The sequence below is a fragment of the Elephantulus edwardii genome, unplaced genomic scaffold, assembly GCF_000299155.1.
Source record: "Elephantulus edwardii isolate Elephantulus edwardi_28Jun2011 unplaced genomic scaffold, EleEdw1.0 scaffold00050, whole genome shotgun sequence".
Classification (NCBI taxonomy): Eukaryota; Metazoa; Chordata; class Mammalia; order Macroscelidea; family Macroscelididae; genus Elephantulus; species Elephantulus edwardii.
Window position 1 is genome coordinate 3,205,277 of NW_006399800.1, and position 20,231 is coordinate 3,225,507.

The 20,231-nt window shown below is 46.6% G+C and overlaps 1 protein-coding gene across 2 annotated transcripts in view; it reads right to left on the bottom strand.

Annotated features, from left to right (window-relative positions):
- SLC24A1 (solute carrier family 24 (sodium/potassium/calcium exchanger), member 1) overlaps window positions 1–16,494 on the bottom strand; it is a 40,852-nt gene extending 24,358 nt beyond the window's left edge. The window contains exons 1-3 of one of the 2 annotated variants that reach the window (XM_006886641.1): window positions 14,650–16,494; window positions 6,665–6,718; window positions 4,551–4,659 (exon numbers count right to left, since the gene is read on the bottom strand). In XM_006886641.1, coding sequence (XP_006886703.1) covers window positions 4,551–4,659; window positions 6,665–6,718; window positions 14,650–16,494 — 2,008 coding nt within the window. The remainder of the gene's footprint in view (window positions 1–4,550; window positions 4,660–6,664; window positions 6,719–14,649) is intronic. The other variant, XM_006886642.1, reaches the window with a different exon arrangement.
- Between the last annotated feature and the right edge of the window lie 3,737 nt (window positions 16,495–20,231).

Genomic DNA, 20,231 nt, shown 5'->3' on the forward strand with positions numbered 1-20,231 from the left:
AAGAAAACAAAGATTCTCACCACTGGGCCAATTGGCAGCATCAGTATGGATGGTGAAGAGATTGAGATAGTTAACAGTTTTAGTTTGCTTGGCTCCACAATTAACACTCTTGGTAACAGCAGCCAGAAAATCAAGAGATGAATTGCATTGGGAAAGTCGGCTATGAGGGACCTCTCAAGAGTGCTGAAGTGCAACCACGTCAGGCTGGAGACTAAGGTGTGCCTGATCCGGGCTATAGTCTTCGCAATTGTGTGCTATGCATCAGAAAGTTGGATAGTGAATAGGGTTGATAGAAAGAGAATTGATGCCTTTGAGCTGTGGTGCTTGGAGAAGAGTATTGACTATACCATGGACTGCTAGGAGAACAAACAGGTTTGTCCTGGAGAGGGTGAAGTTGGAATGCTCCTTGGAGTCAAGGATTCTGAAGCTTCGTCTGAGATACTTTGGGCATGTTGTAAGGACAGACTGGTCCTTGGAGAGGGACATCATGTTTGGCAGAGTGGAGGGGCGGCAAAGGAGAGGAAGACCTTTGATGAGATGGATCGATTCTGTGACTGGAGCAGTGGGAATAAGTGTGTTTGAGATGGCTAGGTCGGCACAGGATAGAACAGCATTTAGAGCTCTTGTACATAGGGTAGCTATGAGTCACAGACAACTCGATGGCACATAACAACAACAACAATAAAACAGGAATAAGTATATTTCTGGTATTCTCTGCTTTCACCCAGACTCCATCTGACATCTCCAATGTCACGTATCTCCAATGATATCTATTGTTCTGTGGCCTCTTCTGAATCATTATTCCAAATTCTTTTGCACGTGCTTTGCTGGAGGCTCACATTGTAATATGTACAGAATAGGGGTTCCCACGCAAGAAAAAAGGGAAGGCAACTCTTCTTAGTGTGACCATGTGCCTGGCAATATGCAAAGTGCTTTCCTTGTGTCATTTCAAGGAAGAACAGCATAGAGTTAGAGTCTGGTGTCCAGGGGCTTGTCACAGTCCTCTGCACCACTGAGCAGCTAAGGAGAACAGTGGCGGTATAAGAGCTGGGTCAAGGTTGTTCATGGGACCTCTCTGAATCAGTGGCTGGCTTTGCTCTGTGAATACTAAGTAGGTAGGAAGACTATGTCGCCTCTCTGAGCCTCAGTGTCTTATCTCCAAAAGGCAATCCCATGACACACAAAAAGCACTGATATGAGAGTTCATGAGGCAAAAGAAACAAAAATGTAATTGCAGCGAGTGCTGGTCTCACTCGTATTGCTATGTTAGCACACACTTTGGGGCCAGATGGCCTGGGTTTGAACCCTATTATGCTGCTTACTGGATGTGGACAAGCTTTGACTCCTTTGTTATAAGGTGTAAATTAATTTATACATGAATGCAATGCCTGGCACCAAGAAGGTGCCGTCTAAGTTTTAGCTACAACAGCAAGAACAATGGGAATCACTAGACAGCAGCTGTCCTGCCCAGGAAAGATCTGTAGAGATCAGACTTAGAACTCCAAAAGGCTGAGTTCAAAGACACCCTAAAGATCATCTAGCTCATAATACAGATGCAGAAACTGAGGCCGTGCAATTGCAAAAGTTGGAGAGATTGAAGTCTCTGCCTGAGTCCAGGGTTGGGCAGAAAACAGATCATCAGGCCTGCGATTTCCTCCTGTCAACCTGTTGCTGTAGCTCCTGTTGCCTCTAAAGACGGGCTCTGCCTTGACATGTAGTCCACGAGGCGTCTTGGTGGCCTGCCCAGGAAAGCCTTGTCAGAATGAAACCTCAGAACAGAAGTGGGAGTCCTCCACCGCCTCCTTAACGCAATCCAAGCTCTGCAGTCTTCTGTTGAGTGATATGTAGCTGTAATCAAAGGCGAGCTCCCTTGGTTCCCTTCCGAGGGCTGGAAATGTCTGCAACTCGTGACTGGTAGGACTGGCACAGGATCCCCTTCCTCTCTTACCCCTCATCACAAATCCTGACTCCTCACTGCCCACTAAGGAAATTGGGTCAGCTGCAGTCTCGGTCTCTCTCCCTGTGTGTCTCTGTCTCTGTCTGTCTCTTCCCCAATTCTCTCTGTCTCTCTCTTTATAACTCTCTCTCCCTCTACTCCATCTCTCTCCCTCTGTCTGTCTCTCTCTCACACACAAACACACACATATGCACACACTCCAATGAAACCATCAGAAATCTTCAGAAGCCCTTTCACAGAGGAAGTGAGAGTTGAAACAACAGGACACTCTCCTCACTAATCAGCTCTCTGTAGAAAGATAGAACACCTGGAAAGGGTGGAAACATCTGGTCCACTACTTGGAAACACTAATTTATGTCTGGAAAATCCAAGTGACCAGGCCCTCATCACAGCCCAGGATGACCCTAGGGTCTCCGGTGTAAGATCAGGGCCATGTCTCCGCAGAGGACCATAACCTGGAGCATGGCAGCATTCACAGTGCCCTGTCACACACATGTCCCAAGCATGCTTGACTTCTGGAACAGCTCCTGTGGGCTTCACAGCGCTTATCTCCTTAGACGCACTCCTCCCTTTACCCGGGCCAGCTCTGTGTGGCTGGATCATCTCTTTAGTATCAATCTCCTTTGACCTTAGCCCGGCCTGGACATCACATAATCCTGTTAAGGTAAGTAACCAGCTGGCAGAGGCTGAGTGTGGAAGTGTCCCAGGTAGGGAGCCCTGCTGTCCCATTCCGGAAAAAGTTCTTCTCTTTGGAACTTTTCTAAAATCAGTGATTTCTCAGGGAGTGAAGGATGGATGAGAAACACAGCTTCCTTCACTGGGCCCAGGCTGGGAAGCCACAGCGCTAATTACCCATCGGCTGCTGGGGCTTCAGACCTGCTGCTTGAAACCTGAAGGGCTCTTTTAGAACTAACAGTTGGGGTGGCCTCTCTCACAATATCTGCTGAGGAATGTCTGAGCAGTTTATCAGTGTTTAAAATAAATAGGGGGAAAAAAGAAACATGAGGTATCAACTTCACAAGGGAGAGAGACTCAGGATCATCAGCCCAAGACTGATTTCTATGACTTAGAGATCAGACCAACCTCCTTTCTTCAAATCCCAGCCATCCCTCCCCAGCTCTCTCTATTTCTCTGCTATGTCCAAGAATTGGCAGCAATAGCCACACAGAACTCATAGACTATACTCAAGATGAAGGCATTTATTAGGGAAGTAACAGCTTACAATTCAGGATCAGGAGTGACCCAGGTCACGCCTACTCCTTCAGGACACCTCCTTCTCAGGCAAGCCTGCAGGCAGGCTTCTCTCTGGCCTTCAGCCTCTCAGTCTCTGCCAGGCTAGGCAAATGTCACAAAGCTTGTAAGTGCTGATGAGAGCCTCGAGGCATCCCATTCTGCCAGGAAGCACCCTGCCCAAAGCTGCTCAGCTGGCTCAGCAAAGCTGCCAGCCACCTTCAGGCCAGGAAGCCCAGTGTGTTGGTCCTGGCCTCCGGTTCTTCAGTTGCTGTTTGCTTGCATCATCTTGTGTTGTCTCTGGTATTACAGCTCTTTGTTTCCATCTCATGGATCTAAGAAGTTCTCGGCACACAATGTCATATCCAAAGGACATGCTCCACTCCTAACTCTTCTTTCTAGTCATGAAGCTGCCCCTTTCCACTTCTGGGATGGTTCATTTTAAAGTTAGCAAGCCAGCAAAGACTGACCAATCCCCTTGTTAAGGTTCCATGCACCTTGTACGTATGGTCCCACTCACAGAGGGTGCAATGAATCTTATTTGCATAATTAGCAAGCTGTCTAATCCTCTTGGTGAGACACAAACACCTTATCTGCATAGTCCCCCCAATCATTTTGTGGCTAGAAGGGCCATACTGAATAAATCATTGTGCCACATGGGTGCAGCTCTCTGGAACAGTGAGGTGGAAAGCAGGGCTTGGAAAAACGGATGGCAGGACCCTCAGCTACTTCATCATTTGTCAAAGAGTGGCACTGGATCCCACAGCACTGTGGGCTTTGCCCTCACATGGCACTCAGAAATTATCCTGGCAACTTGCCGAGTGACCTTTGGATTCCTGGCTGACTTCCTCAGGCTTCAGAGATGAATATAAAGCAAAGGGCAGAGCTACCACAAGTTCTGGGCTATGTGGCCCCAGAGGAGGCACCCAGAGAGGCCCTGACTAGAGACTTTTCAGGCACGGAGTCCTCACATGAACAGTGCCTTTGTGGGTAAATAACTTAGGGTGACCCCAGCATAGACTAGTGCAGGACACGAGGTGCTTGAGGCCTCACTAAAGGCTAAGTGAACTCCTTCATCCTACAAGGATGCACACCAAGGCATAGAGGCAGTGGGCCGTGGCTAACTCCATGCTCCTGAGTACTGGCTGCTGTGAGTCTTTCTTACTGAGTACCCTATCTGCCTCTGTCTCTCTCTCATTTCCCAGACTCATTTTCATCATCCACTTTTCCCTCTCCCAACTTTGTCCTCCCATCCCAACCCTTACCCACCTTTAAGACCTGCAAACCTCAGTTCCTCCCCAGCTGCAGGAAGAGAGGAGCAGACAGGGCAGACGCCACCTAAGTCTGGGCAAGCCTTGCTTACCATCCCCTAGAGGGTCCAGGCTGTGGATCATGAGCTGGTAGATGGTGCTTCGGACGGTGCTGTTATGCAGAGAGGCCGAGCTGCTGCCTCGGGTCAGCACAGACGGGAGCTGAGCAAAGACAGAGAGTGACACAGACCTCAGTGGGTCTCTGTCCAGTGGAGGGACAAGTCTACAAGTCTCCCTGGTTGCCTGCCTTCCTCCCACAGAGGTCATACAGAACAGAGGGAATGTACAGAGCCTTATCCAGCCTCCCCTCCTCTTTGGCCTCAAACAAGGCCAGCTGAATGGCTTGCTTCCTCAGCTCTTCCTGAAGGCCTCAGTGCAGTGAATGGAGTGATTGTATGAAACACAATGTGAATGAAGAATAGTGTGAAACACAATATATACGAACTTTGTAAGCAAACCAATATAAGTTTTTTAAATACACCACATTCACAAGGGTTCATATATACCCACCTAGAAGACACATTCATGCAGAAACAATACAGAGGGACCCACTGCACGTGTCAGTGAAGAGCACTATCATATTACATCATCGTCCCACCCCTACAAGATACATAAGGTTATGATCCTTACTTTACAGCAAATGAAAGGAAAACCCATCGCTTCTCGGCCTTTTGGCTAAGATCAAGTGAAAGGAAAACCCAAAGTAGTCAGGATGTTTACTGTGGGTCACAGGGGAATAAATTAAAGAGTCAAGACAAGCATCCAAGGCTTTGATGCCCAATTTTCTACCCATGTGATAAGAAACCTTCCCAGATACACATGTACTCAAACACACCCATTCGTACTTACAGACACAAGGATGTGCTATAGTGACACACATTCATTCCCAGTGACACATTAAAAAAACACTCATTTGCAATGGATTGCAAAGGAACATCCCAAGACAAGTGACTGCTCAGTCAATACCAGTCAATCCTTCCGTATTTCTTTTTCTGTCTTTTTTCTACATGCAATCTTTCAAATCTCTCCAGTTCTTGTCTCTTTTCTCCCTGCCCCCACCATCCCTCTCAGTCTGAACTCTTCTGACACCTAGTGGTTGTAGTGACACAGGCCTTCACAGCAGGTCAAGGCATTTACTTAAGGGAGGAGGTTTCAGGTCGGAGGTAGAGTGGGTTCCCAGCTTCTCTTCTCAAACGTCCCAGTACATCCCAGATCCTAAATAAGACCATTTAGAAACACAATTTTGGAAACCTCTGGTGCCCACATCCAGTGTCCCTCCTTTCTTTCTCTTTAGTTCTTCTCTGGACCATGCTGTTACTATACTTTTTAGATCACACAAACACAGAACTCCAGATAGCAAGAAAGGTTTTAGTCCAAAGTACCAACAGGCTGCATGAACCTTGCCTCAATGACCTGGGGACCTGAAGAACTAGACAGTGTCCAGCCACCACTGCTCCCTTTCTGAAAGGGGTCACAGAAGGAAGTCTTAGAGTGGGAGGAGAATATGAAAACAAAACTCAGTAACGAAGGCTGGTTTTCCAGGTCTGATCAGGACTCACACAATCCCCAAGATTATGGCCTTCAAATACACTTCAGCCCTGAAATTGAATTCATCTTCTGCTCCACATTCAGCCAAATGACAGACAGGACTATAATGTGAACAATTACACTTAAAGGAGGTACATATGCACTTAGGTGAACAATCAATTATCTGAGAAGGGCAGTATTTGTCCAGAGGTAAAGTTCCAAAGGAAGGAAAGAAGGATGAAGGAAAATAGTGAGCACAGTGAAGAAAGAGGCAGAGTGCTGTTAGATTGTGGGGTTGCAATCAATGTCACACAAGAAAATGTGCATGAATTATGGAATGGAAACATGGCTTCATCCAAAACACAGCAGAAGAGGAAGAATCATCTGAGGCCCAAAGATGCAGGGAGCCAGTGAGGTCATGCAGCAGGCCCGGGACCTATCCTCCAAACTAGCATTTCCTTACCTAGAGGTGAGACTCCCTCCGGTGAAGGAGAGCCCTCCTTCCCAGCTCACCCTGGCCGCAGAACTCCTGGGATCACAGCCTACGACCTCCAGTATCAGGGCTGTGGTGCCCTGGGTCTGTGGCTGTCAGCTGAGACCCTGCAGTGTCCCCATTGAGCAGACTCCACATGGCACCCACCTTCAGCTTCTTGTTATCCGGTGGTGTTTCCTCCGCAATGGCCCCATCAACTGGCTGCAAACAGGGACAGGAGTCACGAGATGTCCAGGGGAGGCTCTCACTCTTCCTCCCTACTTCTCTCTCTTTCCCGGGAAGCCCTTAGCTTAGGACATAGAAAAGCTCCCAGAGGTAACTCATTCTCAGAAAATGGTTTAACATGGCCAAAGAACCCAGCTCTGGCTTGGCATTCCACAGTCTGGCTTCAATCCCACACAGTCTTCCTGGACTCGCCCTAGACTAGTAACTCCAACTGTCCCTTTGGCACACTATGTCCTTTATTCATCTTGAAATTACTTCATCACAGCGTTGTCCTCCTACTTTTCATGCTTTGGTTTCCTATTTTATATACTACTTCCTCTGGGAAGCTAAGATGCCCATATTATAAGCATTTATAGATTCTTGCTCTTTTCTGCACTGTTGTTGAATATTGTCGAGTTGGAACGGACCCATAGCTGACCCTCCACTGGGTTTTCAAGGCAGTAAACCACAGGGGAGTTGATTGCTCCTCTTTCTCCCACTCAACAACTGGTGGATTCGAACCAAGTGCCTTTTGGTTGACAGCACAGCTCTTTGCAACTAGGCCTCCAGAGCTCCCTTTTGCACAGATTTTCCCTCCCTTTATTTTATGTTAATAAATACCCAAATAAGTTGATTGCTCTACTACCACCTTGAACATGTTGTTGTTGTTGTTATGTGCCGTCGAGTCGCCTGCAACTCATAGCGACCCTATGTACAACAGCCCTAAACTCCGCTCTGTCCTGTGCCAATCGCACCGTCTCTGACACTCCCATCCCAATTATCCCAGTCATAGTATCTATTTTATTCACCACGTTGTGCCCAGCACAAGATCGCTGTCCAGCAATGCCTGTTTGAATGAATGAATACCTTTTGAATAAGTGAATGGCCTCTGATACGTCTGATCTATCCCAACTCCTGCCCCTTTACTTATGACTTTTCTCTTGCCTAAGATACCTTCTCCATTCTTGTCTTCCCAAATCCTATTCATCTGCCTGAAAATTCAGGGTGAATTCCTACATAATGCTTTCCCCAGCGGCCTTTTCTTCCACGTCCATTCCACCTCATTCCACCAACACCTCCCTCCTCAAAAGCTGCACATCAACAGTGAGCACATATTGTCATGCCAAAAACTGCCTGCACCATCAGATAAGTGCTAGTGTCCTGAGGAAGCCGGAGGACAGCCAGCTGGGCAATGGAACAGCCCCAGAAAATCCAAGATGAAGTCAGGCCTACAGAGCTCGTGTCTGGATTTGCTTGCCAGTTGGCACTTTCTGACTTGCAATGCCATTTGCAATGTCTCTGTTGCTGTTCTTATTAATACCATCATTTAACTTTTCACAAAGATCAATCTTCTGCGTAGCTAGATTTTATTTGAGGGGGCAGTCATGTAATGAAATTACAACACAGCAGCCATCTTTTTTCCTATTATGTAGCAGAGTAAAAGTAAACAAACACCCCCCCCCAAAAAAAACACTCCAAAACCACTTCCATCAAGTGGATTCCGACTCACAAGGATCCCTACTGGGTTCCCAAGGCTATAAATCTTAAAGGGAATAAACTGTTTGATCTGTCTCCTCCAGGGCAGCTGGCTGGGTCAAACCAGTGGCCCTCTGGTTAGCAGTCCAGTAGCAAATGCACAATGCCAACAGTAAAAGTGAGTGGAATGAAGAGATAATACAAAGTAGCTCCCAGTGCTCTCTCTAGTCTGCAATGTTACTAACAGTTGTCCCTAATAACAGCTCTCACACTTCTATTCCCCCGCCCCAATCCCTGATGGCAGAACCATAAGCAGACTTGCCATGCTCTGTTCATTCAACAAACACTTACTGGGTCCTCAGTCAGAGACCTGTCTGAGTCCAGGTTACATTTTAGTGGAGACTCTGGATGTTAGCCCTTTACTGCATAGTCTTTGTCTAACAGAAATATAACGTAAGCCAGAGGTACTTTCAAATTGCTTAGTGGACACACTTTTTAAGAAATTAAAAAGAACTGGTGAGATTCATTATAATAATCTATTTTACTAACCTAATATATTCAAATACTAGCATGAAATTAACATAAAAATATTTCTAGATCTTTTCTAGTTGTATTTCTCATATTAAGCCTTTCAAATGAGGTACAGATTTTACACTTAAAGCACCTCTCACCTTTGATGGGCCACATTTCGAGTGTGCACTAATTACATGTAGTTAGTGGCCACCAGACAAATAGTTTCTTCACTCTCTCAGCTTCCTGGCCTTCATATATGCCTACAAGACCTACTATCTTCTTTAGTCAGTGAACTAATAGTTAGTCTTTAAGATCCCAAGTATTGGAAAAATATCACTATCAGGGGCAGGTTTCTGTGATTCTCTGGTCTGTTGAAAAGTTCACTCTGCAATAATCAGTACTTTGGCTATTAACTACATAATACCACTTTTCACAGGATATTTTAACAATTTATCTGTCTACCTTCCCCAAAGAGAAGGTTTACCTTGGAGGTTCTGGCACGTAAGCTTCAGGGTAAGCTTCAGGGTTCACTTCTCCCCTCCACGAACTTCTTTCAAGGCCTGTTGTTGTTGTTGTTAGGTGCTGTTGAGTTGACTAAGACTCACAGCAAGCCCATGAACAACAAATCCACACCCCGCCTTATCCTGCCCCATTCTCACGAACTCTGCACAGATCAAGCCCATAGAGGTGGTCACTGAGTCAGTCCACCTCCTTGAGGATCTTCCTCTCTTTCACTGGCCCTCCAAATCTCCCAGCATGGCTCTCTCTGAAACTGGTTCCTCCTGAAAATATGCCCAAAGTGAGACCAGGTTTCCCCAGCCTTGCCTCTGAGGAACACTCTGCTTGCACTTCTTCCTAGACAGATTTGCTTGCTCTTAGGAAATCCATGTTAGATATTCAATATTCTTTGCCAACCCACAATTCAAAGCCATCAATTCTTGTTCAGTCTTTCTTATTTATTGTCCACCTTACATATACATAGGAAGCAAGTGAAAATACCAAGACTCAGATCACTCACACCTTAGTCTTTAAACTGACATCCTAGTTCTTTAGAATGGTTAAAAGGTCCTTGACAGAACCTTTCCCTAATGTAACATGTCTTTTTTTAAATTAGTTTTAATGACAATTTATAGAGATTTTGGATTTCCATTCATTCATTGTTGCACTTTTCTCCCGGCCCAACCTCCCCTCCATTTCACTCTTCTCTTTGAAAAGTAAAAGAAAAATTCTTTCATTGTTATACAATCCCTCCCCACAAGTCCACTCCATTATGCAGCCTTCGTTCTGGACTCCTGTCATGACAATAATACCTAATCTCATATCCCTTTTAAACAGTTGTCTCCCTCATCTGTTTCAATGCTGTATACATAATCTATCCCATCTTTCTCAGTCTCCCCCCAACCCCGATGTCAGTCCCATTTTACAACAGTGCAACCTGACTTTTGATTTATTGACTGTTCTACCATGGATACTGATTATGGATCCAAGTAAAATGAAATCATTGAGAACTTAAATCTTTTCTCCATCTATTATGATGCGGTCTGTTAGTCCAGTAGTGAGGATTTTTACTTTCTTGATTTTGATATGTAACCCATATTGAAGGCTGTAATCTTCAATATGGGTTGAAGATGCTTGTGTTTATTGATTATGCAAAAGCATTTGACTTTGTGGATCATAACAAACTATAGCTAACATTGAGAAGACTGACAATCCCAGAACTCTTAGTTGTGCTCATGTGAAACCTATACACATACCAAGAAGCAGCTGTCTGAATCAGAAATACGTGTGTTAGCATTGTATCCTTTCCCCATACCTATTCAATTTGTATGCTGAACAAATCATTTGAGAAACTTAACTATATGAAGAAGAAGGTGGCATCAGGATTGGAAGAGGACCCATCAACAACCTACGTTATGCAGATGACAAAACCTTGCTTGCTGAAAGGCTTGCAGCAGTCATTGCAGAAGTTCAGACTATAGCCCTCAAGACCTAGGACCTGCTTTTGTACCAATGATTATATATTCTTTTCTTTAAGGAAATGGCAGGCACCACAAAACCTGAATCAACTTCAGCCCCTCCACTAGGCTAAGCTCCTTGAGACCTGGGACTATCCCTTACTTAACACCTATTCTCAGATCCTACAGTTCCTAACATGGAGGTAGTCAGTAATTGTTTGAATGAATGTTGGAGTTCTTCAAAGTTTCATTCTAGACCCTTTTGCCTTCTCCTACACTCTCAAAGTAGCATCAGTAAGTTCTTGACTTTACTATATATTTCTTGATGATTCACAAATTTTATAACAGACCTGGTTCCCAAGCTTCAGGCCCCTTCATACAACTGCCTCCTGGGTATATCCACATTAAGATGACCTGTAACCTATAAGTCACTTTTCCGGAGTGGGAACTTTTGATTCTTCTCTTTCTTGGTAAATGGCACCACACACTTAAGCATCAACCTTGACTTCTGCATCCCTACCCTCTAGATTCAGCCTCATGACCAAGTGCAGTTGGTTCTGTCCTCAGAGCATCTCTCAAATGTACACACATCTCCCCCACTACACTGTCATCCCTCTCCCGGTAACCCAAAATCAGAGCTTCAAACTGGGTTTGCCTGGTTCCATGATGGTCAATGAAGTGACACTGAAATGGATCAGAATTTTTCAAAACTGGGTGAACTGAAACTGGAAAAATTATTGATCAGAATCCTGATAAAAACTTCATCTCCTTCTTAGAAAACAAGGGTAGCATGTGCATTGCATATCAAACAGACTTCTTGTCCTGCTAAATTGAAAAGAATTGCTGCTCAAAGGCAGTGGCTGACGATGCAGGTTTGAATGTGTGTTATTCTCCACAGTCCTGACAAACAATCTAGTGACCTCCATCAGGCACTGGAAAGACTCAGTACACCTCTTCCAAGTTCATCAGTCCATGAATCTTATCCATAATTTTTCCCATTCCAGTTAGCACTCCAGATCATCCAAATTTTTAAAATTTAGGTCTATCCCATTTTCACCTCATGGACCAAGACCGATTGAGTCAAAAATGCATCAAAACCCTAAGCAAAACTGTCTCTTAACTGGACTCCCTGCTTCTGTTCACACACCTACAATTTATTCCCTATGGAAGCTCTGCTAACCTAGTGGTAAGAAGCTGTATGGTTCGAATCCACCAACTGCTCTGTGAGAAGAACATGGGCAATCTCCTCATGTGTGATTTAAAGCCTCAGAAAACCCACTAGAAAGTCAGTTATGGGTCATTTCTAACTCAACAGCACACAGCAACAAACACCACAGTTAGTTATAAAAGTATGATTCTTGGGGAGCTCTGGTGGCCTAGTGGCAAGAAGCTGCACTGCAATCCCAGAGGCGCACAGTTCGAATCCACCAAATGCTCTGTCGGGGAAGGAGGGACAATCTTCTCCTGTACCAGTCAGATCTGATTTGAAGGTACACACAAATAATAAAATAAAAATTAAAAAAAAAGTATGATTCTTACTATGTCACTCCTTGTGCCCAAGGCCATCCTTGATTAGTTCTGACTCTCTCTCTAGATTTATCCCATCACCATTCTGCCCCTTACTCAAAAGCCATGTGGGTCTCATGTTTTTCCTCTGGCACAGCAAGTTCTCTCCCAGCTCAGAGCCTCCACAAACATCGTTCCCTCGCCCAGGAACACTGTTCCCCAAGGAGTATGGAGAGGTTTCTCTTCTCATTCTCCAACTCTCTATTGGACTTTCCCTCTGAGAGACCACCCTTAGCCTCGCTCACTGTGGTGCCCACTGCCTACATCATGCTGTTCTTTGTGAAAACTCATGAAACATCTGATTTCACCTAATCTCATTTTATGCCCTAGGAAGAAATAGTCCCATGTTGTATGAATGCAGTATAAAATCAGAACTACAGGCAAACACCTCCCTATGGAAACCACAAACTATGGAACTAGGCATGACCAACAACTGCATTTTTTCCTGTTAAAACTTGTTTCCTATGCATTCGTTTTCTTATGTGCTGGTATCTACAAGCATTGAAGCAGTGAAAGTTTAAGAAAATACATGAGAGGAAGGAACCTCAAAATTGGGAATTATATTTAACTATCTTTTCCTGACAATCAGAGAAAGCTGCCTACTCTTTAGGCAGTACAAAGAAAGAACTCAGGTGAGGTAAGCTCAGATGGGTACTGCGAGCTCAGACGCACTTAGTTTATCCCTGGCGGATTCTGTGGGTTGCAAGAGGGGTGTTCTCTGTCCTCCTCTCCTGTCTCCACAATAGGCAGCTGGCAGCACAAGCCCTGGCTGGGAGCCTTTACGATAAATGTTTACTCTGATGAGAAAAGAGTTTCCGGGGTGTTACAAACAGTTCATGCTTGGCTGCCGGTGATCAGGCTGGCCGTCTGAGCCCGGTCAGCCATGCAGCAAAAGGCAGGCCTGGCAATCCACTTTGGTAAAGATTTTTTGTAAAACCCCAAAACTCACTGCTGTTGAATCTGTTCCGACTCATAGCAACTCTCTATCAGGGTTCAGAGGCTGTGACTTGCCACAGGAAGAGATTGCCCTCTCCTGAGACGCCACTGGACGCACTCAGCTCTGGGTTATCAGAGCAGCTGCATTTGGACTGCACCACCAGAGCCCATCAGACTTCTGTCGTCTGCAGGCCATACACACCTGGAGAGGGCCTTTCTCCTTTCTGAGACATCTGCAAGTGAAGAACTGAAGCACTATTGACCGTACCAGACAAATAACCACTGTACTGGGTAGGCCCAAGCTCAACTGGACGTGAGCCATTATCGTAGACTGTTAGGCCAGATTGGACTTTTCAGTAATTCATTAGACTTGTCTTTTCCCCAGAGAAAAGAAAGAAGCTGCTCAAGGTCATACAGCGAATTAAAGACAGAATGGGAGTAGAGTTCACACCTCCTTACACTCAGTAGAAACACTCAAAAGTAAGTCCTTTAGAGAAGGAAAAGACGTTTCACCTCCCTTGAGTCACATATCTCCCGGACGTGTTGCTAAATTCGCTCTCCACCCTGTCCACTCATCAAAACTGCCCCGGATTAAGTAGCTAAAACCTTTAACTTGGCACGCAAAATTCTGCTCAAAGCAGCAGCTTCTCTGAGACCTGAAATGGGCAGATTTTTGAGTCAGTCTTTCTCCCAGATTCACTCTCTATAACCAGGGGAGAAAAGGAGTCTATGTTCTCCCACTTACTTTCACTCAGGCGTCTCAGATAATAAAACTTGAGGATGAAGTTCTCAGAGATCACTTAATCTCATCTCCCAGATTACAGAATCTATCAATGAATTTAGGACAGGGGAGGCTGAGAAGTCCTGGGAAGAAACGTGTGGGCTGGATTGGAGCACCTGCTATCTGTTCTCCAGTTAATACAGATGGAGGGCTCTGAACCTCAGTGGGTAAGTAGAAATCCCAACTTCTCCAACATTAAGAACAAACAAAAAAGTCCTTTCTGCTTAGACCCCATCCAAGTCACTGAGCTTGGCATGTGAACAAACAAGATAAAATGAAAGTGAAGATGCCAGCTAAAACCTAAACTCTACGCACGCAGAAGAGATTAGCAATTTGTTCTTCTCCTGCCTGGTTATCTCCTTGGATATTCTGCAAAATCCAGCTCAAATATCATTTTAAAAAATCCGGCCCGACCAACTACTTGTGTTCAGATGTTGACTCCACTCCCTAATCACTACATAGCTTTGAAGGAGTTTAATTTCTCTACCCTTACATTTGGGGTATCTTATTTATAGCTGTCTTATCGGATGATTGGGTATAGTGCCTGGCAGAGGTGAGGTACCCTAAAGGTTGAATGAATAACACACTAGAGCACTCTCCCCTCACAGCCTAACCCAGAACCTTCTGCTCTTCGGCCTTGACTTCCCCTCCTCCTTGCTCAACCCAAAGGGGTTAAAGAAACCTGCCTAGCCTGTCCTTACCTTGCTGAGGTTCCCAAGGGCCACGACCTTGACTGTGGGCCTCCTGCTGAGCTGTTCCTTTACCCAGAGCTCAAGCTGCTTGTTCCATTTCATGGTGAACACATAGAAGGCATAGGCTAGCAGCAGCAGTAGACTCTCCCACCAGGCAATGAGGCTGTCTAGGAAGAAGAGGATGAGCATCATCAGGTCCAGGATGTAGAAGGAGACATCACGGAACAAGGGCCACCAGGTGAGATGGAGGATCTCCCGGGAGAAGAGGGAGCAGGTGCCGATGACAAAGAGGATGTTGAAGACAGCAGAGCCCACAATGGTGCCGATGCCCACGTTGCTGTGGGAGATGAAGACGCCAATGAGGGAGGTGAAGAGCTCGGGGGCAGAGCCGCCAGCAGCCATGAATGTTGCCCCTGCCACATCCTCGGAGATCTGCAGCTTCTCTGTGATAACCCCCAGGGCGGGGACAAAGAACTCATCACACACGATGGCCAGGGCCACAAACACGTACATCATGCCAAAGATGTGCAAGAGCACCCAGCCCTGCCGCCGCTCCTGCACAGAAAACAGGTCCGGGGGGTACTCCCCCTTGGGGTGGAGGGTTGGCTGGCTGGAAGGCAGCACTACTGAGGGGCTGGGACTCGGTTCCTCTGTCGTCAGCCTCGGGGACAAGGTGGTGGGCAGAGCTGGCACTCGTTCCAAGATCACACAACCACGGACCTGGGTGGTGGGGTTTGCCCTGCCCCAGGGGGTTACTAAGGGGCTGTGTGTCGAGGTGGGTTTCCTGCTTGAGCTGGTGGTGGCTGGTTCGCTGGCTCGGGGTGAAGACTTCCTAAGGCTCTGGCCTGTGGAGGTTTTGGTCTCTGCTGGGCTGCTGGTCAGTGCTGGCCCCTCAGAGACAGTGGGGGGCTGCTCAGGGACTGCTCTCTGGGGGGTCGTTCTGTTATTCCCCACTTGTCTCCAGAGTCTAGTGAAGCTGTTACTTTCCACTCTTTTGGGGGGAGTTGGGGTGTTCTTTTTCACTGTACTCCTTGGAGAGGTCACGATGTTCATTTCTACCTCGTTTGTCAGGGAGATTGGAGTGGTATCAGTTATTCCCTTGAGTGTAGTTGGGGTGGTTCCTGTTCTTTTTCTCCTGGGGGCACTGGTCCCCACTGTCTTGTAGGTCACTGCTCTAGGTGCACTGTTTCTCACTGTTGGGCTGGGAGCGGTCTCGTGACTACTAGTTTTCAGGGGTGTGGATGCCGCATAATTGTCCACTATCCTCCCAAGTGGGGATGCAGTGTCTTTTTTCACTTTTTCTCTGACTTGAGTTGGGGAGTGGCTCTCTGGTTCTCCCTTGGGTGTCGGGGGGTCATCCTTTCCAGCTGCTTTGCCCACAGTTAGACTGTACAGGTTCACTGCTCTGCCGGTGGGGGGCAGCGTGTTCACCATCACTCTTTCTTTGCCTGTTGCTGTTGGTTGGCTGTTCTCCTTTGGTGTTGCTGGAGTGATGTTGGCTTTTCCTCTGGGTGAACTGGGGGTGCTCTCCATGGTGATTCCAGGTGTTTCTTCCTCCCTGCCCTCTGTGGCCTGTGGCATCATCATCTCCCCCTCCGTAGGAGGGACAGCGTCTGCAGGCTCACCGCTCACTGCCGCCATCCCATCCCTGGAGAGGTCCTGGCTGGCCAGCTGTACAGGATGCTGAGAAGACCCTGCTGCCCACAGTGGGGAGAGACCCCAGGGGCCCCTCAGGTGCTGGTAGGAGGAACTAACGAACAGCATTCCTAGAAGGAAGAGGAGGCGACTCCACTGACGCTTCTTGGGCCGGAGTAACGGCCTCTCCTGCACCCCCAGCCTGGCCAGTTTTCCCATGATGGTCAACTGTGCGTGGTTACAAAATGCTTCTCATTCTGTCCATAGGGGAATGGGGGCTGCTCTGGGATTCCAGTTGGTAACTAGGGAAGATTTCACCATGAAGCCCATCCAGGTGGTAGCCATAAACCTTAAAAAAAGAAAATGACATTATTTGTCTCTAAAAAGAGAGCTAGGACTCACCACACCCTAATCTGGGGGGGGGGAACAGAGAGAATGGAGACCCCCAGGGGCACAATAATGTTGTAGAAGCTTCTGTGGTATGAGTCAGTTATTTCTGTTGGAGCAAAACCACCCAGCTCCTGCTCTAGAGGGCAATGCTTGCTTTGAGGCAAAGCGGTCAGTGGGGGTCCTCTGTGCTAGTCAGCCTTTCAGTGCGGACAGCAGCAGCCCAGGTTCCTGAAGGAGGTCCCAGGTACTTGACAGAGCTCATCCGGTGCTCTCCGAGTTCCCTGCAGATGGTCTATCAGCACTAACTCAGCCTTCTGGGGTTGGCACCCTACCCCACATATCACACCTCATCAAAAGATGGAGGGAGGCATAAATCTAAGCTTTAAACAAAAAGGAATCAGTAGAGGTCATTGCCAGGGATGTTAAAGGCCCCACATGTTCTTGTTGAACTGAACTAAATGATTCCACTATACCAACCAGAGAGAACAAAGCTTGAAAATTCATGTTATCACGTTTCCCAGATATTGTGGTCTGGTGGGAGGAACATGCACTGTGACATCAAATGCCTGGAATTTCAGCTCTGCCGTTTACCAGCTGTGGCACCCTGGCCAGGCAGAGCCTGGGTGCTTCTTCTGTGAAACGGATATAATGACATACACGCTGGTTCCACAAAGCAATACAAATATAAAACCAAGTGCTATCTAGTGGTAAGGACACAGAAAGGAAGAACATAAAAGGCCCTCAAAAAACTCTCCTTTTATAAAGAAGGCCACGAGACTTACCACATAGGATATTCACTAAACCTCTAATCAATGTCACAGGCTTATAAAAGTGATCTGGGCAGTCAGTCCACAGATCTTAGAAGCACAGACACCACCCCCAGCACCCCCGCATTGGAAACACGAGGTGACTAAGGTCCATAGAGAAGTGGCCTACTCAGTGCCACACAGCCAGTGCGGAGCAGAGCAGATGGGTCCAATTCACCAATTTTCCCAGCAAACCACACTAATCACAGATGCAACTGTAATTGTTGTAAGAAGTCCATGGTGCAAGCTGAATGAGAAGGAGCAAGGGAAAGTCCTTCTATGTCCTTGTTTCCTTAACTTGCCCTTACCCCCTGCTCTCTGCAACCACCCTGCCCCCGGGCATGAATTCAGCCCTTTGTGGAAAGCCTTGCATCTCCTAAAAAGACTTCAGAGGGTCCCTCTCTCTTTGGTGTGCCTGGGTTATGTAACAGAGCTGAGCTGGCACCAAGCTGGTCCCTCCTGTGTAATCACACCATTTACCTTCAAACTTTGACATCTGGGGCTTCTCTCAGTTCTAGAAACTCGTCGGAATCCAGATTCTCTCAAAGAGTGGGTCTGAAGCTGGCCAGCAGAGAACACCCCATTCTCCTACCCCCAGTTACCCTAAGGAATCCTATTCATGGCAGGGTCAGGTGTGAAGGGCATGTCAGGGAAGAAGATCCAATCCCAGCTAATACCTGCCTCCCCTAAGAAGCTTATCAGGGCAATGGACAAGTTCTGGGTCCCAGTGCCTCTGACAGAGCCTGAGTGGGTAGACTACCCCAGGTTCACACATGGCGCTATGGTTCTCCAAATTGGGTCGATTTTTCACACTTCTTTTCCTAGCCAGGAGAATGGTGATGGCCCAGGGTTTCCCTGCCTACACCCATTGCCATCAAATCAATGCTGACCTCTAGTAGGTGACCGTCCAGGAAAGAGAAGAGTGATTCCGTCGGGCTTCCTAGGCTACAAGCTTTTATAGAAGCAGACTGCCACATCTTTCTCCCACAGAACTGCTAGTGTGTTCACACAGCGTATCTTTCAATCAGCAGCCAAGCCTTCAACCACTGGGTCTGTCACCAGGGACCCTTTTCCCTGCTTCACTCTCATTGCCATCAAGTTGGAATCAACTCACAGCTGACCCTCCGTTGGGTTTCTGAGACTGAAAATTGCTAGAGAGGATACTGTCAACATTTCTCTCATAGGGCTATTTGTTGGTGGATTTAAATCAACAGACAGGCACGGCCTTTGGGTTGGCAGCACAGCACCCTATGGACTAAGGGGGCCATCACAACACCCTTCTCCCGCTAACAAAGCAGAAATACTTGGAACAATTCAGAAGGTTGTTGGAGGAAGAGAGAAAGTGTCTGGGGTTTAAGAGATCAGAAGACCTAGATAAGCATGGAGGATCTGCTAGCTACTTACTAGCTATGTGATTCTAATTGTATCTAAATATACAGGGGAGGATATCAACACCTGCCTTGCCTATTTGTAGGGTGGATGCAAGAATCAAAACAAATGGTGAGGGAAAGTACTTTGTAAAATTTAATGTTCTTCTCACACAAATATTTTTTAGAATCAGACTTAAGAGAAAACTGTCAAATCAAATTTGAAGCTGCAGTGAATGCACTGGCAAAAAATAAGGGCCCTGAAATCAATAGGACACCAATTGACTTGTTTCAATTAACAGATGCAGCCTTGAATGCACTCACCAGTCTATGCCAGGAAACTAGGAGAACAGCTTTCTGGCCAACGGGTTGGAAGAGATACATATTTGTTCCCATTCCCAAGAAAAGTGATTCAACAGAGTATGGAAATAATCAAGCAGTATCACTAATATCACATGTAAGCAAAACACTGCTGAAGACAATGAAAAAACAGCTAGAATAGTATATAGATAGGGAACTGCCAGAAGTTCGAGCAGGTTTTAGAAGAGGCCATGGCACCACAGATAACATTCTTATTCACAGATGGATTCTGGCTGAAAGTAAAAAATACCAGAAGACTGTCTATTTATGCTTTATTGACTATGTAAAGACAGTAGACAAGTTGACATTGAGAATGGGAATCCCAGAGCACTTAACAGCTCATGGAAAACCTGCATCTAGACCAAGAGGCTGTTGTGTGAACAGAGCAAAGGAACACTGTGGTGGTGGTGGTTGTTGTTATGTGCCATCGAGTCGCTTGTGACTCATAGCGACCCAATGTACAACAGCCCTAAACCCTGCTCTGTCCTGTGCCACTCTCACTGCCTCTGACACACCCATCCCGAATACCCCAGTCACTGAATCAGTCCATCTCATAGAGGGTCTTCCCCTCCTGCACTGTCCCTCCACCCTCCCAAGCATGATGTCCCTCTCCAAGGACCTGTCCCTCCTTATAACATGTCCAAAGTATGTCAGACGAAAACCCAGAATCCTTGCCTCCAAGGAGTAGCCCAGTTTAACCCTCTCCAGGATGAATTTGTTTGCTTTCTTGGCAGTCCATGGTACAGTCAATACTTTTCTCCAGCACCAGGCATCAATTCTCCTTCTATTCTCCCTAGTCATTGTCCAACTCTCTGATGCATAACAAGTAATTGCAAAGACCATGGCCTGTATCAGACACACTTTAGTCTCCAGAGACACACAGTTGCTCTTGAGTGCTTTAGAGAGGTCCCTAACAGCAGACGTTCCCATCGCAAGACGTTTTTTAATTTCCTGGCTGCTGGTGCCAAGAGTGTTGACCGTGGAGCCGAGCAAACTGAAGCTGTGAACAATCTCAATCTCTTCGCCATCCATC